At 41.5% G+C, this 26,881-nt stretch overlaps 4 protein-coding genes and 1 long non-coding RNA gene across 6 annotated transcripts; 3 read left to right on the forward strand and 2 right to left on the reverse strand.

The window, feature by feature from the left end:
- The first annotated feature begins 343 nt into the window (after positions 1-343).
- LOC116209461 (tobamovirus multiplication protein 1-like) lies at positions 344-5,681 on the forward strand. The gene is made up of 11 exons (XM_031543107.1): positions 344-817; positions 1,134-1,224; positions 1,321-1,373; positions 2,180-2,272; positions 2,388-2,459; positions 3,602-3,674; positions 3,775-3,820; positions 3,954-4,017; positions 4,641-4,694; positions 5,006-5,086; positions 5,183-5,681. Exons 1-11 carry the CDS (start codon positions 659-661, stop codon positions 5,273-5,275), a joined length of 879 nt encoding a protein of 292 aa, XP_031398967.1. The 5' UTR covers positions 344-658; the 3' UTR covers positions 5,276-5,681.
- Positions 5,682-6,258: 577 nt separating this feature from the next.
- Positions 6,259-13,684, forward strand: LOC116209458 (abnormal spindle-like microcephaly-associated protein homolog). Its single transcript, XM_031543104.1, has 19 exons — positions 6,259-7,114; positions 7,205-7,673; positions 7,775-7,860; positions 8,211-8,324; positions 8,416-8,604; positions 8,692-8,757; positions 8,931-8,987; positions 9,074-9,196; positions 9,307-9,414; positions 9,695-9,802; positions 9,880-10,015; positions 10,105-10,236; positions 10,446-10,906; positions 11,204-11,381; positions 11,478-11,695; positions 12,096-12,285; positions 12,428-12,653; positions 12,781-12,936; positions 13,370-13,684. Exons 1-19 carry the CDS (start codon positions 6,443-6,445, stop codon positions 13,452-13,454), a joined length of 3,774 nt encoding a protein of 1,257 aa, XP_031398964.1. The 5' UTR covers positions 6,259-6,442; the 3' UTR covers positions 13,455-13,684.
- A 2,143-nt stretch (positions 13,685-15,827) lies between these two features.
- Positions 15,828-16,491, reverse strand: LOC116207803 (15.4 kDa class V heat shock protein). Its single transcript, XM_031540899.1, has 2 exons — positions 16,318-16,491; positions 15,828-16,210 (listed from the first exon to the last, which is right to left on the reverse strand). The coding sequence occupies exons 1-2, from the start codon at positions 16,454-16,456 to the stop codon at positions 15,942-15,944; spliced, it is 408 nt and encodes a 135-aa protein (XP_031396759.1). The 5' UTR covers positions 16,457-16,491; the 3' UTR covers positions 15,828-15,941.
- A 255-nt stretch (positions 16,492-16,746) lies between these two features.
- LOC116207805 lies at positions 16,747-18,013 on the forward strand. The gene is made up of 2 exons (XR_004156976.1): positions 16,747-17,094; positions 17,194-18,013. It is a non-coding gene; the product is annotated as an uncharacterized LOC116207805 (long non-coding RNA).
- A 245-nt stretch (positions 18,014-18,258) lies between these two features.
- LOC116207802 (zinc finger MYND domain-containing protein 15) lies at positions 18,259-20,789 on the reverse strand. Of its 2 annotated transcripts, none has more exons than XM_031540898.1 (2): positions 20,608-20,789; positions 18,259-20,512 (listed from the first exon to the last, which is right to left on the reverse strand). In XM_031540898.1, the coding sequence occupies exon 2, from the start codon at positions 20,301-20,303 to the stop codon at positions 18,408-18,410; it is 1,896 nt and encodes a 631-aa protein (XP_031396758.1). In that variant the 5' UTR covers positions 20,304-20,512; positions 20,608-20,789; the 3' UTR covers positions 18,259-18,407. The 2 variants fall into 2 exon arrangements, with proteins under 2 accessions (XP_031396758.1, XP_031396757.1); XM_031540897.1 differs by having other exon boundaries at positions 18,259-20,522.
- Positions 20,790-26,881: the final 6,092 nt, after the last annotated feature.

Below are 26,881 nucleotides of genomic sequence, written 5' to 3' on the forward strand. Positions count from 1 at the left end.
TAGAAAATTTCCGCAGTCATGCAGTGATCGTAAGAACAAAGAAAGGATCTTTCTTCTCGTGTCGGATTAAGCAATCTTCGCAGCTGCTGTGCGGATAATGTAGTAAGAGTAAATGAGTGAATCAAATCGAATCGAATCGAATTAATTAATAAAATGGAAGAATGACAGAGACGGGATTGCAACAGCAACAAACAACTACCTAGCTCGATGCTTATGCTGAGCTTGCAGCTATCAATCCAAACACGCCGCGAGGCCCCCCTTCAGACCGTAAAGACGCTTAGGTGAGAGCGACCACGTCCACCCTTTCGACGCCATTTAAAAGTTTAAACAACGAATTTTCTGTCAACTTCCCAAACACTCCCTATTCTCTCTCTCTCTCCCTCTCTCTCCCTCTCTCGCTGACTGACTGGTAAACTTGAAAGCTGCCCCCTTCCCTCTCTCTCTCTCTCTCTCTCTCTTCCCTCCCTCTTGCTTCCCATTCTGTACTTCGCTGGCTGAGGAGGAGGAGGAGGGAGAAAGAGGAGGACGAGCTGGTCCACGGCGACCTTCCGCTACCCCTCTCCGCTTCTCTGGGCGTCTTCTCACCTATTCCCGCCCTATTGTCCTCTGCTGTCAGTGTTGCTGAAGTTGAATTCGGCCTCCTCGGAGGGGCTTGCGAATGGGGAGGATTGGAGTCGGACTGGCGGCGGTGTCGACGGTTGATGTCGGTGCTCTGCTCGGGAGCTGGTGGGACGAGATCAACGACTCCCCTCGCTGGCAGGACGGCATCTTCTACACTCTCTGCGCCGCCTACGCCCTCGTCTCCTTCATTGCCTTGGTACCTCCTTCCCCCCCTCTCCCTTCCCTCTTCTGCTGCAAGCTCTTTGTTATGCCTTTGATTTGGCATTTGCTGAGAGAATGAGCCCGTTAGCATTTCCGCTTTAGGTGTTAAAATTCGAGGATACTGCTTGTGCTGTCTTCACCTGCTCGCGCTCTCATTGCGGATGGTGTTTCATTTGTTTCGGTGATTGATTAGTTCGGTGTTCGCCTCCATGACTTGGTCAAACCTATCTGAGATCCTTCGGGTGCATTTGATAGGGATTAATTTGATACCATTTTTTTGAGTCTGAAGAAGTTCTGTTTCTGTGGTGCAGATTCAATTAATAAGGATCGAACTGAGAGTGCCCGAATATGGCTGGACGACGCAAAAGGTTTTCCACCTCATGAACTTCATTGTCAATGGAGGTGAAATTTGCAGCCTTGATTACAAATGATGGAATCTTCGCTTGGGATAAAATAGTCTGTTCTGCTTATAAATTTTTCTGGATATCTATTCTGCAGTACGTGCTATTGTATTTGGATTTCACACCGAAGTCTTCTTTTTACGCCCAAAGGTTAGTCCACACCGTGCCTACCAATAATTTGTTCTGATATTAGACGCCATGAGTATTAGAATTTTTGCCTTTCATTTTTTTTCTGCTTCGGTCTTAAATTAGTAGTGTCTGAGCAATCAGTGATACTTAAATGAAGCCCTGCATCCTAAGCTGGCACTAATGGGCTCCAGTCATATGGTATATGTTAGCACTTTCACTGGTACAAGGAAACTAGACTTGCTGCTGTTGCAAAAGCATGTGATTATCATATCCTCGAAACTTGGATGTCCTTCAGCTCTTGAGAGTCTTTAGTGGGATTACAGCGGAGTACTTTCACTGATTCTCAGTTGTGCTAAGTTTTGTTGGCCCGGTGACAGCTTTCAGTTCGTTGTTGTCTCATAAAAAGTGGAACGACCTTTTGCGCTCTAGCTACGCTAATCCATCATATGAAAATCCGCTGTCAAGTCATGAGCATCTCCTTCTATTTAAAGAATCTGTCTGATTTCTTGTGCTCAGTTTCAACAAGTCTATTTGTTCAGGATTTGCCCCACTTGGGAACAAAAGATGTTAATCTCTTTTCATATAATAGCTCATCAATTCATAGTGAAAGAATATACGAAGAATAGACTCCCGTATGCTTTTCTTGCCCCACTGAGGGGTTAGTTGACATGTTTCCCTATGAGTGGAGCATGGTTACTTCAAACACCAATAGCTATTGGTGACTTATCTAATTGTGTTTACAATTACTAAATTAGACTCAGGTGTCTATCAGGCATCTAGAAAAGATCATGCTTTCTAACATGGCATGAGCTGCATCTTTATATCAGGTGGTCACTTGGATTCTGTTGGATCTTCCGGGACTCCTGTTCTTTTCTACTTACACACTTCTAGTCCTGTTCTGGGCAGAAATATATCATCAGGTCAATAGCTTTCCTCCATATGCTCTCTTTATGCTAAGTTAACTCTATGACAGTGGTTACTCTTTTGTCGGACAGATGAGATAGTTCATTGCTATTGGTTTCTCTCTGTGAGCAGGCAAGGAGTTTACCAACTGATAAGCTGAGGGTTGTCTACATCTCAGTAAATGCTGCAATGTACTTTATTCAGGTGAATTCTATTTCCTTCTCAGTTAATTTATTCCATATGTTGATAACAGTTTGGGCTAAAAGATGCACAGGTTGACTAATGGTATCTAAATTTTGGGCTTGTAGCCTTAATTTTCATTTGAAGTTATTGTTCTAGATTTACATAGGGTGTAGTTTATTCCGTTGGTAGCTGATCTTCAATTCTTAATGGGAAAAAGACAAAACCCCCCCTTGTGCTTTGGGATTGGACAAATCGCACCATGTTATTTCGTTTAGGACAAATCACACCCTGTTCTTTGCTCCGTTAGACATAAGGGGTTACAGCGTCAAATTATTTTTCATTTTCAGTCCTCAATCTTTAGCCTTTTAATCATTTTGGTTCTAAATTTGTTTCTTTTATCATTCCTATCCTAAACTTTCTATTTTGTTTCATTTTAGTCCTAAACGAAAATTGAAAGGGCAGGAGGGGTCGGGGCCGCCAATCGGAAACCCCGACCCCTCCACCGAGGTTTCCGGCGCCCACAGAGGACGCCGGCGACCTCGGTGGAGGGGTCGGGGTCGTCGATTGGCGGCCCCGAACCCCGAATTGAACGGGGACAAGTCGGAGGTCCCCGGTCGATTCGGGGTTCGGGCCGCCAATCGGCGACCCCGACCCTCCACCGAGGTCGCCGGCGTCCTCTGTGGGCGCCGGCGACCCCTCCTCCCCTTTCGATTTTCATTTTGGATTAAAATGAAACAAAATAGAAAGTTTAGGATAGGAATGATAAAAGAAAAAGATTTAGAACTAAAATGATTAAAAGGTTAAAGATTGAGGACTGAAAATGAAAAATAATTTGACGCCGTAACCCCCTATGTCTGACGGAGCAAAGAACAGGGTGCGATTTGTCCTAAACGAAAGAACAAGGTGCGATTTGTCCCAACTCCAAAGCATAAGGTGAGTTTTTGTCTTTCTCCCATTCTTAACTTATGACATTCAAGCACTAGAAACATGTGGAGTAAGACCATCCTGTGAGTTCTTGAGTGGATTTCTGATAGAGATCTTTTGTGAGCTAATCTCCTCTCTCCCTTAGCTTCAAGCATGAAGTATCATTTAGTTTTCTGATGATCATATATGCATTCTCTGTTGCCTTATATTTACTAAAATAAGAGGTTTTTTGCCTTCAGGCTTGCATATGGATTTACTTGTGGATACATGACAACAGTGTCGTGGAATTCATTGGCAAAATATTTATTGCGGGTACATCAACCTCTGCAAACACTGGGTTTAGTTCCCTTTTTGCATACACCTGTAGAAGTGCCCCTATAAAACTAATGCACGCACTTAATCACTTTTGCAGCGGTGTCAATAATAGCTGCACTGGGGTTCTTGCTGTATGGAGGAAGGTGAGCATTTGAAAGTTAATTAACTGGTTGTGTAATCCATCTAAATTTTTCCAGAGTTTATACTCACTGCTCAATGCGGAGCTTTTTTCTTCTGAGGGATGTCTTCTTATCATAATGCTGTAAATGTTTCCAGGTTATTTTTCATGCTGAGGCGGTTTCCTATTGAGTCTAAAGGAAGAAGGAAGAAGCTTCATGAGGTAATTTTGTTTTTCTCACCTAGTTGTATATCATGGTTAGTGCTCACTTTTATGTAGTTGTGTTATTGATCTTCAGCTTTAGTGACTGACATGAATGTGCCGGCTCACTGCAAAGAGGCAGCTTCCTATGTGAAAATTTATGTGATAACAAAAGACACATGCGATGAAGAATAGTGAAGCAAATGAATGTCTATCATGACAATTCTCTTAAAGAGTTTGCTAGTCATCTCAAAGAGGTGGTCGTCATTCCATCCGGTGACACATGCTCCACTTCTGATAAAGTCACTCAAAGTAAAATGAGTGAACAAGCTGAATATTCAATAAAAAAAGATTTATTCTTCCCCAATCTCTCTCTCTCTCTCTTTTTTTTTAACAATACGACAATCCAATCTGGATCCTCAAATTTTCTGAACTAAACATCAATGTGTGCTTTGAGTTCAATTTGGAATTTTGATTCAATCGGAGAGCTTGCTCTCCAAGATGGCAGTTCACATATATGTCTCTTCATTGAGTCTCCTTGTCTGAAACCAGAAGCTTCCGTTGACTCCTAGCGATGCTTCTATTTGTAACATAATACAGGGATATGCAATAGATATAAGTTCTGACACATGCCTCTCCTGCAGGTCGGATCTGTCACAGCCATATGTTTCACCTGCTTTATTATTAGATGCATTGTGGTAAGCTCCTAACACTCTAATACGTAACTATTTTCACAAAGTTTTCTTCGGGAATTTCGCCCTATTTGGCCCTGCAGGACCTGATCAGCTACCCCACAAGGCATAGTAGATCATAGAATATCTTGTAAAGTCGATTCTATGTTAGTTTCCCATAATTTCCTTAACTTATTTTATACGGAGAAAGATGGAGGGCTTAGAAATGTTTCTGAAAATGGAAAGAAGCTGTGTTGAATTATGATTTTGATCAGCTCGGAATTTGTAGGTGCTTCATACTTACTGTTATAAGCTTTACTAAAGCCTCTCAATTGCAGGAACTTGTATCTGCTTTTGATTCGAGCAATGCATCACTCGATGTTTTGTACCATCCAGTCTTGAATTTGATCTACTATATGGTACTCTCACAGCTCACACTTCACCTCATCTCGTTTCCGTTCTCTCTCATTCACTTTAATGTATTCACTTTGGAATCTTCATTTGATTTTCTTCAGCTCGTGGAGATCCTACCTTCAGCTTTAGTCCTATATATCCTCCGAAAGTTGCCTCCCAAGAGGGTATCCGCCCAATACCATCCCATCCGTTAGCAAGAGCTAGACAATGCCTTCTTTTGGTAGGATATCATTCTTTTGCTCCTTCGGAATGGTGTTTCCCCCCTCAGCATTTTAAAGGCTACAGAGGTTGAGATGTCGAAGCAGAGGCCATATTACGGTCAGCTTTATGCTGGCAATTCTTTTGTTCGTCCTGTTGGGGATACACCTTCGGTCCGATTTCTCTTCTCTGGCTTGCGACTTAAGATTGGTCGTGTGTTGGCTCTTTGTGAGATATATTTGAACAGTTCGAGAAAGTAGGAAAAATTTCTGTAATCTTAACAAAGGTAGATGTCAGTTTTGGCACGTCCTAGAGTATTCTGTCATAATTATGTGGAATAAACAGTTTGTGGAAATGGCATGTGTATAAATTTTAAATCCCTTTTTCAGGTAAATTTGGAAAGCTGTGACAGTCTGGTTTTGCCCACAATATACAAAATTTTTCGAAGCAGTCTATGAAGTCACTTTTCTAAGATGCTATTATTATGTTCTAGATCATCTTAGCTTTCATGTTAACTCTCTCTAATTTCAGATAGTTTTCTTAGTTCACCCTTGAATTCTAAACCGTAAAATTTGTTTATTGAAATCTCATTTATGATCTATACACTAATTCCTTTTTCAGTCATTTCTCCTTAAAGTCTCAGTTCCTTTCTGATGAGCCAAACATTTCTCTGTACTCTGCGCTCGGCTCGAGTGCCCCGCTTTGTGGAACCATAATATCGACCAACTTCAATTCAAATAACTTCAATCCGAATTTGAATGATGGAAAAAGAAAAAAGAAACGAATATGTGGGGACTAAAAAGAAAAAGTAAAGAATAAAAGGACTAAAAAGGGGGGAGCGCAACAACTGGGACAATGGGCATTCGTGCGTGCGACGGGTGTATATTAGCGAAACGCATAGGCGCCTAAAGCCCTCAACCCTTCTCTCCCGGCGCATATGCTCCCGGGAGCAGGTAGCCTCCCCCTCACGTGGGTCGCGTGACCTTTCATCATCGTCTTCTCCCCACCTGGGGACGGAATTTTACCGGTCCTTTCGTTACCATTTCAAATTCAAACGCCCTCTCCAACGGCCACACTTCAATCCAATGCTTCCCTTCCCTTCCCTTCTCGCAATTTCCATTTCAAGCGAACACCGAACAATCAATCCCGTCTGAGCTCCGAGCATGGATCCGATGGAACCCCAATCTTCCTCGTCTTCTTTGCTCCTCCGGGATATATCGAACTTCAAAACCCCGAGGCGCCCTTGTCACTACAAGCCCGGCGCTGCCTCCCGGTCCAATCTCCAGTCCCCGAGCCCCCGATTCTTCTCCGCATCCAAGCAAACTCCCCGCACCGCCTCCACCGCCCGACGCCCCTCTGCCACCGCCCGTCGCCTCAAGGCCTTCGAGATCGAGCAGTCCCGGTCCTCCCGCAAGGCGCAGTTGCAGAAGCAGCATTCCCTCAGGACGCTCTCCAAGTCCCTCACTGCTTGGCTTAATTTCCTGTTCGATAACCCGAGATCGTGCGGATGCGGTTCCGACTCTTCACTGATGGGACAGGGGAGTAGGGGCATGGGCCCTTCGGGGAAGGGAAAGAGGGACAGCGGCCCCGAGCAAGCGGTTGGGCTCGAGGCCACGTGGCGGAGCCCGAAGCGGCAGAGGGACCTGCGGTGGAAGATCCCCGAGGAGGGCGACGGTGGAAGTGGGCCTATCGCGTTCTCGAGCTCGGCATTTGCGAAGCTGAGGGATTCTCTGACGGAGGTGTGCAGCTTCGACGACTTGGTAGAGCGAATGAGCGTCTATTTGAGTTTGGATTGTTGCAAGGAAATCTTCACTGTGATGACCCAAGTCACCAAGGTATTGTCTATGAACGACAAGGGCAACAGATTTCTCGGTTTTGCCTTAAATTGCCAGTTAAAGCTTATCTTTTTGTATTGGTTGCCTCAGAATATCGATGATGGAAGGTTGAAAATGAAGGCGCACTGCCCCATAGTAACAGATTTCGGCATGAAGGAGAAGGCCACGAAGACCCTCTTTTCCTACAACCATTTATGGCTTAGAATAGGATTGTACATTCTCCTTGGCGGTGATTCCTTGTTGCCTAATGGAGAAATAGAATCTGATCAAGACATAGCGTTCTTGAAAATGGTCGTGGAAAAGCAGTTTCTTTCCCATGCTGGGTTAGCGAAATCCTATGCTTACAACAAGAAGGTCGAAGGCCTGTACAGGCCTGGGTATTACGAGTGCCTAGGGAATGTCATACTGAAGAGGTTTTTGCTCCTCGTTCTCATTCTCGATAGAGCAAAATCCTGGAGCAGTCTTCCTCTCAAGTATGGTATCGATGGGCTGGATGGAGGCTCGCCCTTGTTGTTTACTATTGGAACCAGCGTTAAGTCGAGTTCTCAAATGGTTACTGGTAATTGCTCTACAGCTGCTGATTTAATGAGGTCTCGACATCGTTATGACTTATCTTGTGCATTGTAGGTTGACTTTTCTCTCTTTCTGCTTCAAAATTAGATTTCTTATCATCCGATGTGATGCATGGAGAAGGTAATCTTATTGCCCATCTAGTGATTGTAGGTTACAAAGTGTCTCATCACCAGGTATGTTGTTTAATCTTTCTATGGTGCCTGTATATGTACTTGTGCTAGTTAGTATCTATTGGTTTCTAAAATTTGAACCAGGTTAGGTTGTGTTTGCCCCGCTTAGTAAAAGCCGGGGAATTTTTCATTGCTACAGTTTTTTGTACTTGAAAACTCTGAATATGGTTGACAATATGTTTCGTAGTCTGATACATCCTTTTAAAGTGAAAACATGCAGTTTTCCTAGTCTTTTTCATTCTTTCTTGAAGACTGTAAGAAATGAGGAGCCAGAAAGAATTCGCTCATCTTTTACAGCCTAAGAAGTAGCTTGAATTGGACAAAATATTTACTCTCGATATTCCTTGATGCAGTGTCCCCTCGTTGAATATGAGTTCAAACTAGTGGACATATTAGAAGATCTCCAAGATGGAGTTCGACTTTGTAGAGCTGTTCAACTTTTAAAGCAGGACTCATCAATTTTAATGGTGAGCTTTCACAGCAAAGACTGTAATTTCTTTAATTATTTCTGTGAAGAAGGCCCTCTAATTATTATGTTGAATTTGTTTATATGGGCAGAAGTTGACCGTTCCATCAGACACACATAAGAAGAACTTAGCGAACTGCAGCATTGCCTTGCGATATCTCAAGGAAGCTGGTGTGCCACTCTATGATGATGATAGAATGGAGATTGTGGCAGATGACATTGCCAATGGGGACAAGGAGCTCACCCTTTCTTTGCTTTGGAACATGTTTGTGCACTTGCAGGTGCGCGTTGTTCTTTGCAGTCCTAGAATCATGTCTCTTTTCATCTTTTGGCTTGTATTAACCGATATTCTTAATTAAAATCCGCAGCTTCCACTACTGGTCAACAGCGAAGTTCTAGCTGATGAAGTTATTCGTATAAGTGGACTTACGGTTGTATGTCTCTGTTCTGATGTGATTCCTACACTCGTCCCTTCTAAATGATACAATTTCGTTACTTAGTAGACCATTATGTCAGTCTCAGAAATTTATATCCTCACTACTAGTAGAGTATCCTATATATTTTCTGTTCAGAGCATTCCGCCTTGCTTATTTCATGCTTTTCACAGCATAAGTCACTTGGTACCAGCTCCACTTCTTTGGACATCCTTTTGCACTGGATACAGGTACTATGCTAGTTTGTAAAAATTCTGTGCAGTACCGTGTTGAAGACCAGCTTCTTATAGAGGTCACTAACAGAGATCATCCGCAGGCTATATGTGATAATTACGAGCTGAAGATTGAAAACCTTTACTCATTGACTGATGGAAAAGCAATATGGTGCTTACTGGACCATTACTTTCGCAAGGAACTTTCTTGTTCTTCTGCTCAAAAGGTTCCTCAGAAACGTTCTTTTCATTGTTTCTGATTTTGATGAGTAGGTAGCTGTATATTCTCAGTTTTGTCATTGTTGCATTTATTGTATTACTTAATTGGGATGTGAAGGGAATAAAGGGCGAAGAGTCGATTGTTTCTGCTAGTGATTATCCCGATGCTGTGCACAGTTTTGTACTATCTCAGAGGCTGACGGCATTACTGGGAGAATTCCCAGAGGTAAGTTTATTGGAAGTAATCTATACCTTCGGGTTTTTTCTTTTTTGCCAATACAAACAAACTCTGCAAAGGTAAAGAGAATTTTAAAATAGTGAAGAATTTCTAACGGATATTCAATCACAGTTTGTTGCCTAAGATGTTCCACTTTGTCTTACAAATGGGAGCAATGATAAGATAGCTGCAGCATTCTAACTTTTTCGTATATTCGAGCTTGCAGTCGTAAGGAGGCTGAAAGATATATGTTATGTGGATTACATATGTGATAAAAATCTTTTTGCAGGTACTGGAGATCGGGGACATAATAGAGCATCATGGTGCATGTAATGGTCGCAGTGTAGTATTACTGTTGGTGTTCCTTGCATCTCAGCTGATTATGAAGAAAAACATGGTAACAGTTTAGTTTTCGTGATTAATTAAAATTGGTGCTATAAGTGAGAATTGCTTATTGATGTTTCAAGTGGACAGGACCAGTTGAATTTTCATAAGCTCTTAGGTTGCACTTGTCAGAGTATGGGAAGAAGACTTTCAAGTCATGAGCGCCTAAATTCAACTTCTAAAGAAGCCTTTAACTTAGAAGATAGAGATCAAATGGGAAATCAAGGTTAGTATCCTATACAATTTCTATAATCTAATCTCAACTTATTCATCATCAACTTGGCGGCTGATATCTCTTTATTTTAACTCCTTTAGAGGCTGCGAGGAAGTTCAGGGAAATCCAGGCTTGGTGGCAGATGATGGCTGATAGAAATAGCATTTCAAAACCAAAGAGTTCTACCGTTGATACCTCCTCACCAAGCACTTGCAGCAATAATGATCAAACTGGTAACTCGGTGAATTCCTCTGTTAATGATAAATAATACTGAATTGTGACAATAGCTGCAAGTTTGGTTTATACTCTACATTGCAGCAATACCTGGTATAAGTTTTTTTTCCACTGACGATCAGCAAAAAAGAATCGTTTTCTTTTAATTATCCAAATAGACTGTTTTGGGGCATCTACCTATGAGTTACTCAATTTTTCTTCATTCTAGAACTTGCTGCACGGGTTATACAGTCCCACTACAGAGGATTTCGTGAGCGCCGCAAGTTTTTGAAGATGAGAGCAGCAGCTTCTGTTCTGCAAAACGCTATCCAGGTTTCGTCACTCGTGAGGCAGAAAACCATTGAGAAAAGTTCTCTTCAGAACAGTGCTGCCATCAAAATCCAACTTGCTTGGAAGAATTTTGTCTTCCAAAAGTCTCTCAAGATTCAGCATTTTGCCGCCATAAACGTACAACGGCAGTTCCGTGGATGGTTGATTAGGAAGACTTATTTGATTAAGAGGAAAGCAGCAATTAAAATCCAAACGAATTTCCGAAGTCTTAAATCTCGTCAATTGTTTCATGAAGCCAGGGTGGCAACAAGATCAGCAATCTTAGTCCAGTCTTACGTACGGAGATGGATCATTAGAAGGCGGTTTCTTATGATTCGGTATCTCGTTATACGAATTCAGGCAAGTTATGTTTGGTTTTCCTGATGAATTTTCTTATTTTCCATTTCTTCTCTTTGTTAAACAATGAAGGCAAACCTGTCGGATTGCAGTTTTTCTCATAAAGCACAATCTAACACCATCTATCCTTATTTCTCTATATTTACAAAGAGAGATAGGAAACCATGCAAAAAGCTTTTCCAGCTTCTGCGATCCATAGGGACAATTTGTGCCATTCATTTTTATCTCTACGTCGGAACCGTAGGATCCTAGCACTTTTTTGTTAGCTTACTGAAGTGTCTCCACTCAAATTCCTCGCAGAGCCATTGTCGTGGTTGGTTGAGAAGAAAGGACTTTCTGTTGCAAAGGGAGGCTGCAATCACCCTCCAAAGTTCGATAAGACGGATTATGCTCTCTACCCTATTCCAGAACCAGAGACATGCTGCCAGCACTATTCAACAGTTTGCCAGGCTGCAGATTTCTAAGAATAGGCTATCAGGTGCTGATATGTTGTCTTTCTGATCTATGTATCAACATGAAATTTTGCATCCAAAAGCTTCCCGAGTGAAAGATGTCTTTCTGTGGTCTTTTGTAGGGACTTCATGTGCCACTCCTGAGAAGTGGAGCTGCTCCACAGAGACCCAGGAATTGCAGAGGGTACTGCCTCATGTTGTAAAACTTCAGCGATGGTGGAGAACTGTTTTGTCGCTTCGACTACGAACAACATCAGCAGTTATTATTCAATCATATGCTCGTATGTGGTTGGCTAGGAGGGAAGCTGCTCGAGAGAGGCAACGAGTGATAGTCATCCAGGTAATCATAATACCATTTACTCTTCAACCTGTTCATATTATCAAACTATTTGTTCTCTTTTTCATAATTCACGACTTTTCTGATCTATTCGTACTGTACTGGTCCAACCTGCCTCATTTCTTCAACATATATGATCTAGAAGACGGAACTTGTTTATTATCTTTTAGAACTTTTCCAAGTCATGCTCACACATGTCTAAGCAAATATAATAATCATGCCAGATATTACCATGTATTGTCTAGATCATGGGTCACTGGTAATTATTTTGGCATGAATCAGCCGCCCGAATACACCCCATCATTTAATTTACCAGCTCTGACCGCTTTTGGTCCTTAAAAGTGGCCTAGCTACTCATTGTTACTAACTGTACCGATATATTCTCTTTCAAAATCTTTTTCAGTCATACTGGAAAGGCTATCTTGCACGAAAGGAGGCACGAGGAGGGATTGTAGATTTGCGCCTAAGAGTGCAGAAGACTGCTGCAAATGTAGATGACAGCATGCGACTCATAAATCGACTTACAGCAGCACTCTCAGAACTGCTCAATCTGAGAAGTGTCAGCAGCATTCTTCACACTTGCGCCACCTTGGGTAAGTTAAGAACAAAAATGTTATATTGCTGTCTGTAGCACGCGAACCCCTCTTTCTTGAATCTTGTTTGTCGTACCCTTTCCTGAGTTTCATATATTTCTTATGAGATTATTGTTGTCTGTTGATTTGCTTTTGCATGCAGATATGGCAACTCGGCATTCTCAGAAGTGTTGCGAGAAGCTGGTAGAAGTTGGGGCTATTGACAAGTTACTGAAAGTTATCTGCTCTATGACTCGAAGCATTCCTGATCAAGAGGTTCTGAAACATGCCCTGTCAACACTCAGAAACCTTGCCTGCTACCAACATTTGGTTGAAGTGTTAATCGTTAGCAATGGATCAATAGAAACAATATTTCGTGAGTTTCTCAGGTAATATACATGTTTGTAGACATGTATTTTTATGGAAGCATGACAAAGCATCGGTGGTCTTATATGTTGCGCCTCGTGAAAAAAGTTGGTGATAAGTTTATGGGCTTAACTTATTGAACTTTTTCAGGAACAAGGATGAAGGCTATTTTATCGCTTCCGAGCTCTTGAAGAAGATTTGTTTAGAGCATAGAGGTGTGGAAGCTGTGCGAAGGTTACCGGCTCTAGTAAAGAGGCTGAACGGTTTGGTCGAAGAACTTAAACGGAAAGCTGATACAGAGAAGAGGTTAGTCCAGTTTTTCAGTAAACGGACTATTTAACTGCACCAGAGAAACTTCTCTAATCGGATGGTTCTTGTTCGTAACTGAGAGACGTTAACAAACTATAACACTGTACAGAAATGGTATAGGCACTAATAATTCAATCTTCATGACCTGCCAATCTCTCCGGCAAGCAATTATTAGTCCCTGGAGAGCTTGCACTGGTAGTCCAAACTGATCAATTTTGACAGGTTCATACTCGTCTAAACTAGTCCACAGTCCCTAGAATGATGAACTCACATTGTTCCAATTCATGGTTTCATTTCTCTGGTTGGATCTCCATCCACTGCGATTTCTTAGTTGCTATTTAGCCGACGGAGCTATTTGCTCTATGACAATTTTTCCGAAAATTGAAACTTGTGAAGACTGGCTTGACCTACTCTATTTGTTCATCTGTAGGAATGCACGGAGCCTCGCTGCGCGAGAGAACACTGAAAGAAGATTGAAAGAGGCGAGCGAGCTTTTGAAACTGATCAGCATATAGATTATACGGCTCGAGCTGTGTGAAACTGAAGGTAGTATTCCATCATGTACATTCTCATGACATATGTACATCAAGAAACTGTTGATGTCTCTCTTGGATAATAACCCTACAAGTTGTATATCGAAATGGCCTTTGTGTGCTGCAACTGCAAGGACTAAAGTCTACTGCTTTGTTAATCTGTCCCGAATTCTTAATGAACTTTTCGCGAGAACTTGTTCTAGGACTTCATACTTTTTACAGCTCGTAATATCATCGATTACTAGATATACAATCTAAAGCACGATCGTATCGTATGCATGAATTCTGACCTTTTTTCTAATATAATTTGATGATGATGATAATTAATGTATATGCAATGGTATCTTGTTGAACATGAATTGAATGTTCTATACGTAAAATGGTTTATCATAATAAATTGGAATTTTTATAAGGGGGTATTTTGGTGAATATTTCAAGGTGGGTTGGTCGGTTATAGTCTTTTGATGAAATTATAAATATTAAAATAAAGTAAAATTATTTAATAAGATCGGAAGGGCAAGTTGCCTTCCCGAAAAGAAAATTACACGTGCTGGGGCCAAATTTGTCAAAGTTGGGAAATCTCGATGATCTAGTATATTATATTAATATCTCTTTCGACTCCGATATTTGATATTCTGAAATTTAATTAATATTAAATTAATTTCGGATTAGAGCCAACTCGATTTATTAAGAAATAAAATTATCTGAATCGTAAGTATTTTTATTCACAAAACTCGGACATCTAATCACGCTTAAGAGGAACGAATCACGGACCACATTAGATCAGTCTATGTCTATATTGATTATTAAGTGAGGACCGAAGACTGCAAGATATTTGTGGGGGCGGTGGGCCTGTCTCTGTAGCCGTCAGATGCATCATTTTGAGCCACCCAAAAATCACTCAATAGATTCAGTTCCCTTTACCAGTGTTATTAGAATCGGACCGGATGATGAACCGGAAGGGGTACGGGGTCATGGGTTTATGAGTCCAACCGGGGGTTCGATGGGTCGGACCGCACGTTTATTTAAAATAAAATAAATATTCATATTATTAATAAAATTATGATAATTAAGAGAAAAGTATGATAATTTTAAAGAAATATAACAATAGTATAAGAAAGTATCTATATTTAATATTTTTTATTTCAAAATAAATATTTTATTTTAATAAGTACTTAAAAGTAAAGTTAAAAGAACAAAAAAGTGGTGGTGGCTTGGTTGGTAGTATGCTAATATAAGAAGCAAGAGGTCATGAGTTCAAATCCTTACACAACCAATCAATTTTTACATTAAATAGGAAACTCATAAAAACCCATAGAACCGGCCGGTTTAATGGAATTTTGCTTAAAACCGGCCGGTTCAATGGGTCCGGCGGTTCAAAGCTGCCATTTCGGTTTTCAGGCGAACCGGACCGGACATGGTGCCGGTTCCCGTCCGACCGGTCGAACCGGCCGGTCCGGTCCGGTTCTGATAACAATGCCCTTTACCCTTTTTTTCGAAGTATATATTTTCGAGAAATGGGGAATGCAATCACGTAAGTTCTCGTTTGATAAATAATAACTATTTCTTTTTGCTTGTAGATCTTTTTTTTTTGTAATCGAAAAAGGAAGAAATATATCATATTTATTAAAAAATCTTTTGGCCCTGATGTTGGACCATTTCGGGGCCTTAGGATCGTTGGATCAAGGGACCATCTTCGACACATGCATCATCTAACAAAGTCGAGGTCTCCTGGATGGTCCGAGCTCGGAATTTTATCTTATGAGTTGGTCTGAAAATAAATAGTGCGTTTGCTTTGTAAGTAACATTTTAAAATTAAATTTTGATTTAAAAAAAAGTGGTATAAATAGTTATGTATGAAATTTATCATTTAACTTTGTATGAATTATGTGATTTTGATTTTGAAAAAAATGGTATAAATGGGACTTATCATTTGACTTTGTATGAATTATTTTGTTTTGTTATGAGTAGAATTAAATTAAAGTAAAATTTTAAAATTTCACTTTGAATCCAAACTGTGGACAATCATACTATGTTGTGTATGACGGACTCGTGATTAAGGGGCTAATTCGCCGAGGAGTTTACTTTTACCTTAAAGGACAAGAATCCTTGTTTTTCCGTCCATGCCTCGATACGCTTATGTTCCTCGGTACCAGAAATGACATTTACCTACGGGTTTAGAATGTCTTTCCAATGCCTCATTGAGCTCCGGAGGCACAATCATCAAAGTCATAGTCGTATGAATATAAACCGAGCCTGCAGAGTCGTAACTGGGCACGGAGGCAACCGATAACCGGCGAAGCTCCTCCGAACCGATAACCTTGATATGAACCATATCAGATGATAAACAGAGGATTGAGAAGCAGAAACAGAAACCTTATTGTCCATGCCAACTGATTTCAGACAACAATATCGAATCAATCGAACCTATCAATATATTCTAATAGTAATATGATATAATAAATCCTTTCAAGCTGCCCTTGCAAGGCCTTCCCCTGCCTCAAGCACATCAGCAGGATCAATAAAGAACCCTCTCCTGGTGATTGATCTCGGCACCCTAACAGTCAGGACTCCGTCCTCATAACCAGCCGATATCCCGTCTATATCGACCATCGTCGGGAGCCGGAACTTCCTCGTGAAGCTCCGTGCGGGCTCGTTTGATTCCTCAACGGCCTCGGTCCTGATAACAAGGTACCTCGAGTCCTCGACCTCCACTTTGATCTCCTCTTTCCTCACACCTGCAAGGAATCAAGATATATGTTATCGGTCAAACGAGTCGAAGAACACGAGAAGTTCCGGGATGAATTAACCGAGAAGCTGGCCGGGCAGGGGGAGTAAAACTGACCGGGGAGATCAGCAGAGTAGATGTGGCAGTCAGGAGTCTGAGTCCAGTGGACATAGTTCTGAGGGATGAACTGATAAGGGAAGAGCAGAGGGTTTGTCAAGAAATGGTGAGGCTGCTGAAGTGCTGATGAGATCTCCATTGATTTTTGATCAACCAAAGCTTTGCTTGAAGGAAATGGGATTGATGATAGCGCTATTTATATTGTTCAGCGCAGAGCTAGTGGTCCAATTTGGTATGTGTGGGGCCCAGGATTTAGCGTTGATCTGATTGGTTGGTTTTTTGTCTGCAATTTGCAGCTCATCCTCCGGGTTGCAGTTGCAGATCCTCTCTTTTCCTTTCTTCTTACAATTTTCCAGCTTTTATAAAAGGCTTGGAGCATAATCCGAAACCGAGATTATTGGCTATATCGAGTGTAACCGGATGCACTGAATATCCCGTGTCGACCGTGATGTGATTGAACCGACAAGTGCAGAGGAATCTGAGGAATCTCCTACATGGGACCTAAAGGACGATCTTACATTGCATTGTGAGGCGTACATTCGAAACAGACGTCTTGCCTGTTGGCTGAGACGTGCTTAAGCTCAGATGATGATTAAGTCGATCGAATCGTACTTTTGCCTAAAATGATCTGTTTAAGCTCGGTTGCTGTTGCAAGCTATTCCTGGCTCTCAGGGTCAGGTTCTTTGATCACTAATAGAGAACACATGCCATCGGCGGAGGTGAAATCCCTTCTTGAAGAACTCGGTATCTCGACTTCCAATCCAAACAAAAGGAAAGGTAGATTTCGATTTCCCCTTCAGAGTGCTTATTTATTGCCCAAAGAAGGTTCATCATCCCAATCCCCCGACTCCTTTTCTCAATATTGCAATGATGCAGAACTCTTCTCCAGATATCTTTGGTGAAGGGGCAAGTGAAGGATATGTGGGCATCTGGTTTCCTCTTCATGACACCATACGCAGCAAGTATTATACTGTCAATCGGCGAATTCCAAGAGGCAACTCTATCAAGAGTTGATGGCAAGCTTGTTTTCGACAGCAAGCCAACTGATGAAGCAACGTCGAGGGATACTTGGATGGAACCAGACCCAATTTATATACCATTGACAGCAGTGTGTTTTCTTCTCTGCTTAGTCTTCTCGCCGTGCGAGATGAGCATCAGCAGTCGCTCTTTCAAGATCTTTTTTCCTCTTATCGTTTTGCTATGCCTGTCCATCCAACTCATATCGGAGAAAACCATGGCCACTTTAGCATACAGGGGGATGTAAAATCCGGTGTGACCAGTGATCCGCAAAAGAGGACTAGAGAGAATACATTTATCATCAAACCAGAAGAAAGAATATCCAAACCATTTCCTATATATAATATGCTTCATGGAATGGTAGTCTTTATCTCTAAGAAGTCATTTTCTCATAAGAGCAACAAGTACTTTTCTACAAGCTGATTGTCGTCGATGTGAAGGGAAGCGTCATGTCAGTTCCCAATCTTCATCTCAAGCTACTCAACTGACCTTATAGCTCATTATACAATTTTTACATGCACTCTGTCTTTTTGATGTTTTTGCTCCTTTGATTGTCAATAAAGCAACATTACTTACCCAAAAAAAAAAAAAAAGGCAAAGAGAGAGAGCAAGAGCTTGGCACTTTAAGGTCCCAAAAGCTTCTCTCTTTGATTAGATAGGCTCTCACCCAAGCAACACACATAGAACCAGCTTTTCGGAAGAGAAGCCAATTTTGTCTTAGGGAGCAAGCATAGTTCCAGAGTTCCAGATCTTTCATACCAAGTCCACCTTTCCTTTCAGGTAGACAGACAACATCCCAAGCTACCTTGGCCTCTCTAGCATCAGAATTTCATCCTTTCGAAAGAAAACCTTTCACATTTTTGCTCCACAACTTTCAGAACCTTATTTGGCATCGAACCAGAAGAATGCTAAAATCACATTAGATAATGAACAATAAAACATGGCATCAATTGAATAACAGATGATTCAATTCAAAGGACTGAAATCCAAGAATCTAATTTTCAAGTTAATTTCTTAATGTTCGTTGTACAGCAGCCCAAAAGGACGACAAACTTCAAACTGGAAAAGCTGAACTATGTGTTCACTCCCAGCAGGAAACCATTGCTGTATGAAGGGAGGTTATCAGAAGGCCCGTGAGTTCTGACCGGGGAGCGAAAGGGGTTCGGCGTGATCGGGTGTGTGATATGAAGCCCGGCACTACGAAGAACCTGCTTACTATAGGAGCAAGAGAGCTCTGAAATATCAGTGAAGAAAGCTGGGACACCAGTCGACTTAATCAGATCAAGCGCTCCTCCCCAGCTCGGATACCGGTGGAGACCACAGTTCAGAGCCATAACGACATGAGGCGAAGGGAGGTAAGTAGCTTCCTCTTGGTAGATTCCTCGCACGAGATTCACCCTGACCCGACTGCTGATCCCCGAGGTCGTACCCGATAAGTTTGTTGGGACATCCAGCCCGACCATCACGATCTGTATGTTGCCCACCCCATTGAGCAAGTGGCCGATCTCTGCGAAAGCGGGCATCCAGTCCAATTCTCCTTCAGGCCCGAGGTAGTGGAGGATCACCTCCTTGCCTTTCAGCAGAAGGTTTTTCGAGCTCATGCTGAGAGTTGTTAGCATGTAATAGGCAGTAAGAGGGTGTGAGAGGATGTCGGCCACCGGGCTCGATAGTTGGAGGGAACGGAGGTTATAGTACTCAGACCAGCCCGAGAGGAGGACCGGGCTAGAATATCCATTTCGATGGTTATACAAGGAAGAGTCACGGGGGTACTCTTCATCATCGAGCCCGCCCCATGAGTCTCGGAGCCCACCTTTGCTAGGGAGGAGCCCGAATGGGCAGTGCGAGTAGCAGCTGCACTTTCTCCTCCACATGCCCTTCTGATGTAGGCCCATCGACTCGAGCCACTTACAGGGAAGATCGGCTCCACAGGGGAAGAGGAAGATCTTCATTGCAAGCTCTTCTTCTCGCTCCATCATCGCCTTGTGGAGCCCGCAAACGCCCTTGTGCGCCTCCTTCCAATGCTGCTTTTGGCAAGTCTGGTTGCAGTAGATCACTGCCCAACACCGATCACAAGAGATCAACTGTTCCCCAAGAACTTCCTTCTCACAGTTGGCACATTGCCGGAAAGCTGAAGTCGAGACGACCCTCAGATCAAAAAACTCCTCTTTTGGAGGATCCGAGTATTTTGTGGGGGTCGAGCTAGCTGTGGAGCCTGACTTCTCCTCATAGGCCTGACTGGGTGGATGAGAGATTGTAACAGCCACAAAGTCGTGGCCACCCTTGGCCATTTCAGGCGGCCACTGAACATCAACCGTCTCAATAAAGGGCTCAAAGCAGACCAGCCTCGACCACTTGGGCCCAACACTGTCTTCTGACTGAAGAAGCGGGTGAATGAGAGAGATCGCCCTCATGAACGCATAAACATATCTCAGCTCTTCAATTGTCGGGGTTCTGAACCGAAGACCCCCCGAAGGCCCAAACCTGGCAACGTCAATAACGGGAAACCGGTCTGTGCCTGAGGCTTCTAGTCCAAGAGACTTGATCATTCTCCTGTTCGAGGGGAACATCAGAGACTCAGTTTCATACGTCACTCGCAAGACATCCACATTCGGGATGTGAAGGGTCTCACGCGGGCCTGTCATTTTCTTAGCATCAGACTCAGATCGGAACAAGTGCAGCCCGAGATCTCCGCCATCCCCTCCAATAAACTGGACGCAAGGGAACGGCTGCTTCTTGCCTGACCAGTCCGAGTCCTTCCCCACCCGGATCCCAAACAAATGCCCCGGGCGGATCCGCTTCCACGGCTCGGTCCTATAAAGGGCGGCCGCGGCCCTAAAGAGGGACCTTGTGAAGGTTGGGCTGATGCCATCGACCTTCATCAGGCACGCCCCGGAACCAGGACCAAGCCCGGGTCCCGATCCGAATTGCTCCTGGAATCTACCAAGCAGGCACTTGAGATGCAAATCCATTGAACTATGCCCCTCCACTCCACAGTATCAGATCTCTCACGGGAATTTCAGCTTCTTTAACAAACCCCAATTGACAATCAAGAAACGCAGAATGGAATCGTGCGTGAAATGGGCATGAGGATGATCGAAATGCGATCAAAGATCGGACATTTTCAGCCTAATTGAGATAGAAATAGAGCACCCAGGCTGTCCAAATCTTGAGCTTCGACCTTGTGAACGCTTAACCAGAAATCACAGCAGAGAATGATTGATAATCAACGACTTCAAGAAACAGAGGAGAGAGAAGTGAGTTGCAGTTCATTACCAGGCAAAGAATCGAATTGAGTGAGAACCCCTGGATGTGCAAGGAGTAGGACAGTACAGTGTCAGTGAGCGAGTGAGAAAGGGATGAAGCTTTGAACTGGGAAAGACCGAGTGAGTGAGGGCACCTGGATGTTGTTAAAATAGATTCTCATTGGAAACAAAGGAGACTGCCTATTACCTTTTGGAGAAATTAAGGATGCGTTTTGTGTGTGTAAATCTTGTAGGGTTGTTATTATTATTTTTATTTTTATTTTTATTACAAGAGAGTCCGATTGGCTTCCTAGAAACGGGAGATAGGATGATATATGAAAGAAGTTTGAACCGATAGAATAGTCGAATTCACATGTCGAGAGCAAGTGCGACTATGCTAAACACTTTTTCTCATTATAAGTTTTTTTTTCTTTTTTTGGGTTAGGATTTTGTGAGTGTGTTTAAATTGTAAGTTCTTTTACTTTCGGATTACTAGAGAGTCTGTTTGACTTACAAGAGACGAGAGAAAGGGTAATAACTGGACACAAGAAGTTTCGACAATCGAATTCAAACTCAAATCTTGGGATTTCAGATCGTGAGCAAGTGCGACTATCATGAACACTTCCTCTCGTTATAACGACTGTTTTTAGCTGTGATGGGCCCCAACATTAGTAAATCATAGTTTTCTCTACACATTTATCATCTATTAATGAAAGTTTCGATTACATGACACTTACAGTTCAGTAATGTATGCAAATGATATGATGCCATAGTTATGTTCGACTAACGGCAGTCTAATTGGTCGGACCAACTATCATTTATACTACGGGAGCTGATGAGCAGTTTATAGTATTGAACATCATTTAACTTATGATGACCACTACTGACAATGGCCAACGGTAGCAGAAACATGTTGTTTCCATCCTATAGTGATGGTGGCTATTGGCAGGCAACGATCACATCTCAGATGGCGATGCAAATGAAATCAGGCCGTTGTATCACGACACCGACAATTGTCCATTCTATCAAGGACGAATGTGACATTGCCGGTCATGCTCTCGACTCGATGGTAGATGGTTATCGATTTTCTAAGTGTTGGTCAATTAATTGTTTGGTTTAGTTGGTTTAATTTTTCACCATGTAAAGCTTGTATTATGTGGAAGTCAAATATCAATTCACATGTAATGATCAAAGTCCGAAAATTGGATGTAAAGCACCAAATGTCTGCAAATTCATGCGTCTCTTGATGAACCAATATGACTTTTTTGCAAATTATATTGAAAAGGGAATTGATTGGACTTGTCGTTGGATTGATTACTTGGTGTAATTCATTCAATCGGGTTTGGAATTAAAATTTCGAGGTGTACCATTAGGTATCATTTTATCTGTGATTTGTGAAGAGACTCGACGAAACCTTATAACAATTTTGTATCGGGACGAATAACTCTTTTTCGAAAAGCGTTCTCTACCCCTTGATGCAATTTGTCATCGTCGAAGTTAGTATTTGTCTCCTCCATCAGCGGTTTTTGAAGTTCTTGTCTCCGTACCAATCTGTCCCAAAGTACAAATCTCAAACGAACCATGGCTCAAATTTGTGTACAATCAGAATACTGACTGGTATTCTATACTTAAATCCCATTATCTAAAAGAAATCATCTTCAAACTCAAATGCGTTTGAGGTGTTAATTATTATGCGCACATAACACACATGCCTAATCAGACGTGTCCGATTGTTTGGTATTATTGTAGCTCAATTGGGTTTAGATACGTTAATTATTTATTACGGAATAGTGAAACATGAAAAGTAAATTAGCTTGACAAATATTCATTTAAGTTTTAACTGTTGCGCATTCTATATATGCATGTATTTGTCATTCCGTATCATGTCATTTTAATTTTTTACCGATAGATGCTCCAAGAAAAATGATGTTAAAATATCACCCCAATTACATCATTGAACCACATGAGCCACGTCCGAGGAATGATGGTTGTATTTCAAGATTTTTCAATGGAAACATTGGAAGACATTGCCACTCTTCTCATTTGCCTGCCTACCTTTCTTCATAAGCACCTCTGACCATCCAGCTCCATATTTATGATCCATCATCCATCCATCCATCCCACCCCAACGGAGATTCAATCTCGTCGGCTAGAGTTTTGGTATGGGGTTTTCCCTCAATCGATACATTTTGGTGTTGCTTAGTTGATTTTCGTATGTTAATAGATGAAGTTGGAGTCTTTACTGAGTTTTGCATCTAAAAATCATGTTCTTAGATTAATTGATAGAGACGGGGAGCCCCTAGACCAGCTATGTTTGAATGGATGAAAAATTATTATTTATTTATTTTTAAAAATTAGCATGTAGGTGCTATCTAAACAGGTCGGACCCGACTAGCAATGGCATGTCATGTATTTGCAAGGCCTACAAGGGACCAAGAGCGAAGTTCGTCTCCGAATATCTAAATACCCTCCCTAGCATATCTCGTTGTCGTTCCTAGGCAAGCCCCTGTCGTGAGAAGAGGCTCGACGAGCCTCGGCCTTAAAGTCCTGATAAGGAATTGGCCTGGGTGTGCCTGACTCGACTTCGTGGACCTGGGTCAGGGATGGTTTGGCTGGCCCTTATGCCCCAAAGGCCAAGTTAATGATTTGACTGCTCTGATTACGACAAGATATGTTCTGATTACGACAAGATATGTTCCTTTAAGTATTTTCTTAAAAATATCTCTCTCGCACAGTTTTGGTATGATCACAATTCATTCTCTAGAGATTTGATTCTTTCCCATATAATTACTTGAGTATATAAGTGAGTCCCTCAAGAGCAATATCCAAGTCCCTTGTTGAGCTTGTTTCTTGTGGTTCGGAGCCATCTCAATAGTGAAAAGAAACACAAGAGTTTTGTGACTAATTATCATTATTAATAATTTCATTCCCAATTTCTTTTTCCACGTCAACTTTAGTGCACATTAAAAGATTGTTTTTCCCTTTATTAAGTTGAGGAATGCCTCAAATATCCCACTGTTAACAATATCTTTTTTACCCCTTAGGAAACTACCGAATTGATCCATGACTTTCGAAAAATGTCTCATTTGCGTCATGAGTCAATTTTTGTACTAGTTTAACCCTTGACTGAAGAATGATACATCAGTTTAGCCCTTCCATCAGCCTTTTGTCAAAACTTGAACGAAACGTCTAAAGTGGCATTTTTAATTGTTTCCCCTGATGACGTGGCTTAATTTTATTGTTTCTCTCATACTCTCTCTCTCTCCCCCCCCCTCCCTCCAAGTTATTTAATTTAAATTCCCTTTTTTTATATCCTAACATCTCTCTGTCTCCTCCCACTTGTACTCGAGAGCTAGCAATTGAGGTGAGGGCGGGAAATGGAAATGAAGATTAGCGGAATTTTGCAATCGAGAGAACATATAAGCTAAGTTAGAAAGCATATAAACTCAAAGTCATCTTCAATTTCTTAGTTTACTAGAGTTCATTGTGGGTATTGAGCAAGATCGAGGTAACCTCGGCAGGTAAGTCAGGTTATTTACGACTCCCATAGATGACCTAGCTGATTATGTGGTCCCCCTACTTGTCCCCTTCATGTTTTATTGAATGTGATCCCCTGTTTGTCTTTGTCATGCTTACAATGTGTGCTAGAAACCTATAAATTTTGCATTCTTTCTCATATTTTTCGGTCTCTGCGAGATGGGAAGTTAAAGAGGTTCTTTTTCTGGGTTTTCATCAGAATGGCTTGCAGCTATATCGATATGGCTTTCCATCATAGTAGAAGGTTTACCGACTGGAGTATGTTGGTGGTGAGATAGATGTATGGGAACACACAAATGTAGATACTTTGTCTACTATAGTGTTGAAGGGTATGTTGAAGGATCATTACAAGAGCAAACTTACTGTTATTGGTATGTGATCCTTTGGATGAGGATAAAGAGTGGGCTTGAAGAGTTAAAAGGATGATGCTGATGCTAGAATAATGATATTTGCTGTAGAAAGATTTAATTAGGTGCACATTTACGTTGAGCATCCAATAGATACTCCTGAGGAGATTGTTGGTGAGGAATCTTCACAGTTTTTGGCAATATCAAAAGGAGAAGTAAGAGAAGCAATGGAAGAAGCAGCAAGGGAAAGTGATGAACATGGAGATGGTGATGATCACGATGGTGGTGAGGACAATGAGGACAATGATTACAGTGAGGATAATGCTTACAACCCTAGGCTAGAACACAATAATAATTGGGATGAAGATGATGATCAGTTTGTTCAATTAACCGAGCCTCATTTGGAAGATCATAAAATGCACAATGCATGTATAGGTGTATTGTCTGGGTCTTCTAGTCTACATGAAGGCAGCCTTCCACCATTTGAAGTGCAACATGAAGAGAAATAGAAAAGAAAAGGGAAGAATAGTTGAAGAAAGAACAGCTGAAGAAAGTGAAGGAATGTTTGTAGATGAAGAAGCACATGTTCAGATGGAGGAAACATGGGAATTTGATGGTTATCATATAGAGGAATTAGTGTCTCTTAATGACGATGAAGATGATAGTGTTGATAAGGGTGTAAAGTACCCAGTGTTTGATAAAGGAGCTTAGTTTAGTTCCGTGAATATAGAACTTGGGATAAAGTTTCATTCATTAGATGTCTTCAAGTATGCCATAAGGGAGTACAATATCAGCTTGGGAAGGGATGTTCGATTTAAACAGTCTGATGCATAGAGTGTGAGAACCATGTGTCGTGCAAAAGGATGTGATTAGGTCTTCCAACCTATTCAAATTGTGGTATAAGTTGTCACACAAGAAAGACAAGCAATGCCCTAGTGGATCTAACAACAAGGCAAAGAAAGTTGGAAAAAATTCTGGTAGGATAGACCAAGTGGACCCAAATGCTGCAAATATTCAAGGTGGAGGAAACAATGGGTCTACTTCAAGTGTTGCACCAACTGTCCAAGCTGAGGAACTGAATGTGTCTCAAAACTCTGCTCCACTGTTGATACCACAACTATTTTTGTCATATCATGTGGTAAATTTTCTAGCACGGGTACATGCTTGTCTAACTTGTAACCTTAGATTGATAAACTTGTTTGTCATTTTTCAGTATTAATTAGTTGGCACTGCAGGTGGATTATGCCTCCGGATCAGTCATGCCAACTCTACATGTTTCAAGTAAGGTAAATGCCCTAATAAGCTTAAATTTGTTGTTCAATTTGCACGATATTGATTGTTGATTCTCAAATAAGTGTTGCCTCATCAAATGAGGAATGCATCAACTCTACTCATGCCACCTCAACTGTCAAATGTTTTAGGACAAGTGCCCCACAATTGACTTTACTTTACACTTTGCTTCATGTTGCTTTTGTTTATGTGAATGCTAACTGTCCAATAGGTGTCAATGTACATGATAAGTGCAAGACTATCTTTAGCTCCGTTGGTGCCTAATCAAATGGCAGGTTAATCTTCATTTCCACTGGTGCCTAATGGTAGGTTCATCTTCACAGGTATGTATGTTTACTTTGTACTAATTTAGTGTGTAGTATTTCATTTAGGTGATATTCAATGTACTGATTTAATCCATGGTTATGTACAATGGAGATTTCGACATGTGATAAGGCCAACATTGGGACATCTAGGAGGATAAGGAAGAGGGAAATGATTGAAGGCCACTCCATTCAGATTACCAATTGCAGCTTCTAATCTATCAAGTGGTTAGTTTATCAAAATGGGATAACGAGCAGAACTCTCATCACATACAATGGAAGCTGCTGGCCATAGGACTACTCGGAGGTTTTTTGTATATTGCAATCTCAACCAAATGCCTCATCCAGGACAATAATGGAGTGTTGACCCTCCAAGTATTTTGTATTTTTTTTAGAACAAATTTGAATTTGTTCATAGTGGTTTTCATTTTGTGTACAAAAAGGGATTTGAAGTATAGGAACAACCTGGGTTGATGATGAAAAGCAGGTAGTTAAGCTAGCTTTTGGAAATGATTTCCTTTTTATATAGATGGAAAGGCAGTGGTTATTTTGGGAAGGTGGATTGGACAGTTAAGTTAGAATGTAGAATGCATATATGGAATGGTTAGCGTTACGGGAATGAGTATACTTTTGTATAACAAATATCAAATCCAAATACATTTTGGATTTGGTATATGTTATATGTAGGATAGTGAATAACGTGTTCTTTTGGGAAGGAATGAATGTAACCATGACAATTAATCAGGTTATCTATATGGTATATTGTTATGCTTTTTCAGTTGTTCAATATTTAGTAACTTATAATGCTCGATTACTTGGATGTAATCTG

Source organism: Punica granatum, chromosome 5 (genome assembly GCF_007655135.1).
Source record: "Punica granatum isolate Tunisia-2019 chromosome 5, ASM765513v2, whole genome shotgun sequence".
Lineage (NCBI taxonomy): Eukaryota > Viridiplantae > Streptophyta > Magnoliopsida > Myrtales > Lythraceae > Punica > Punica granatum.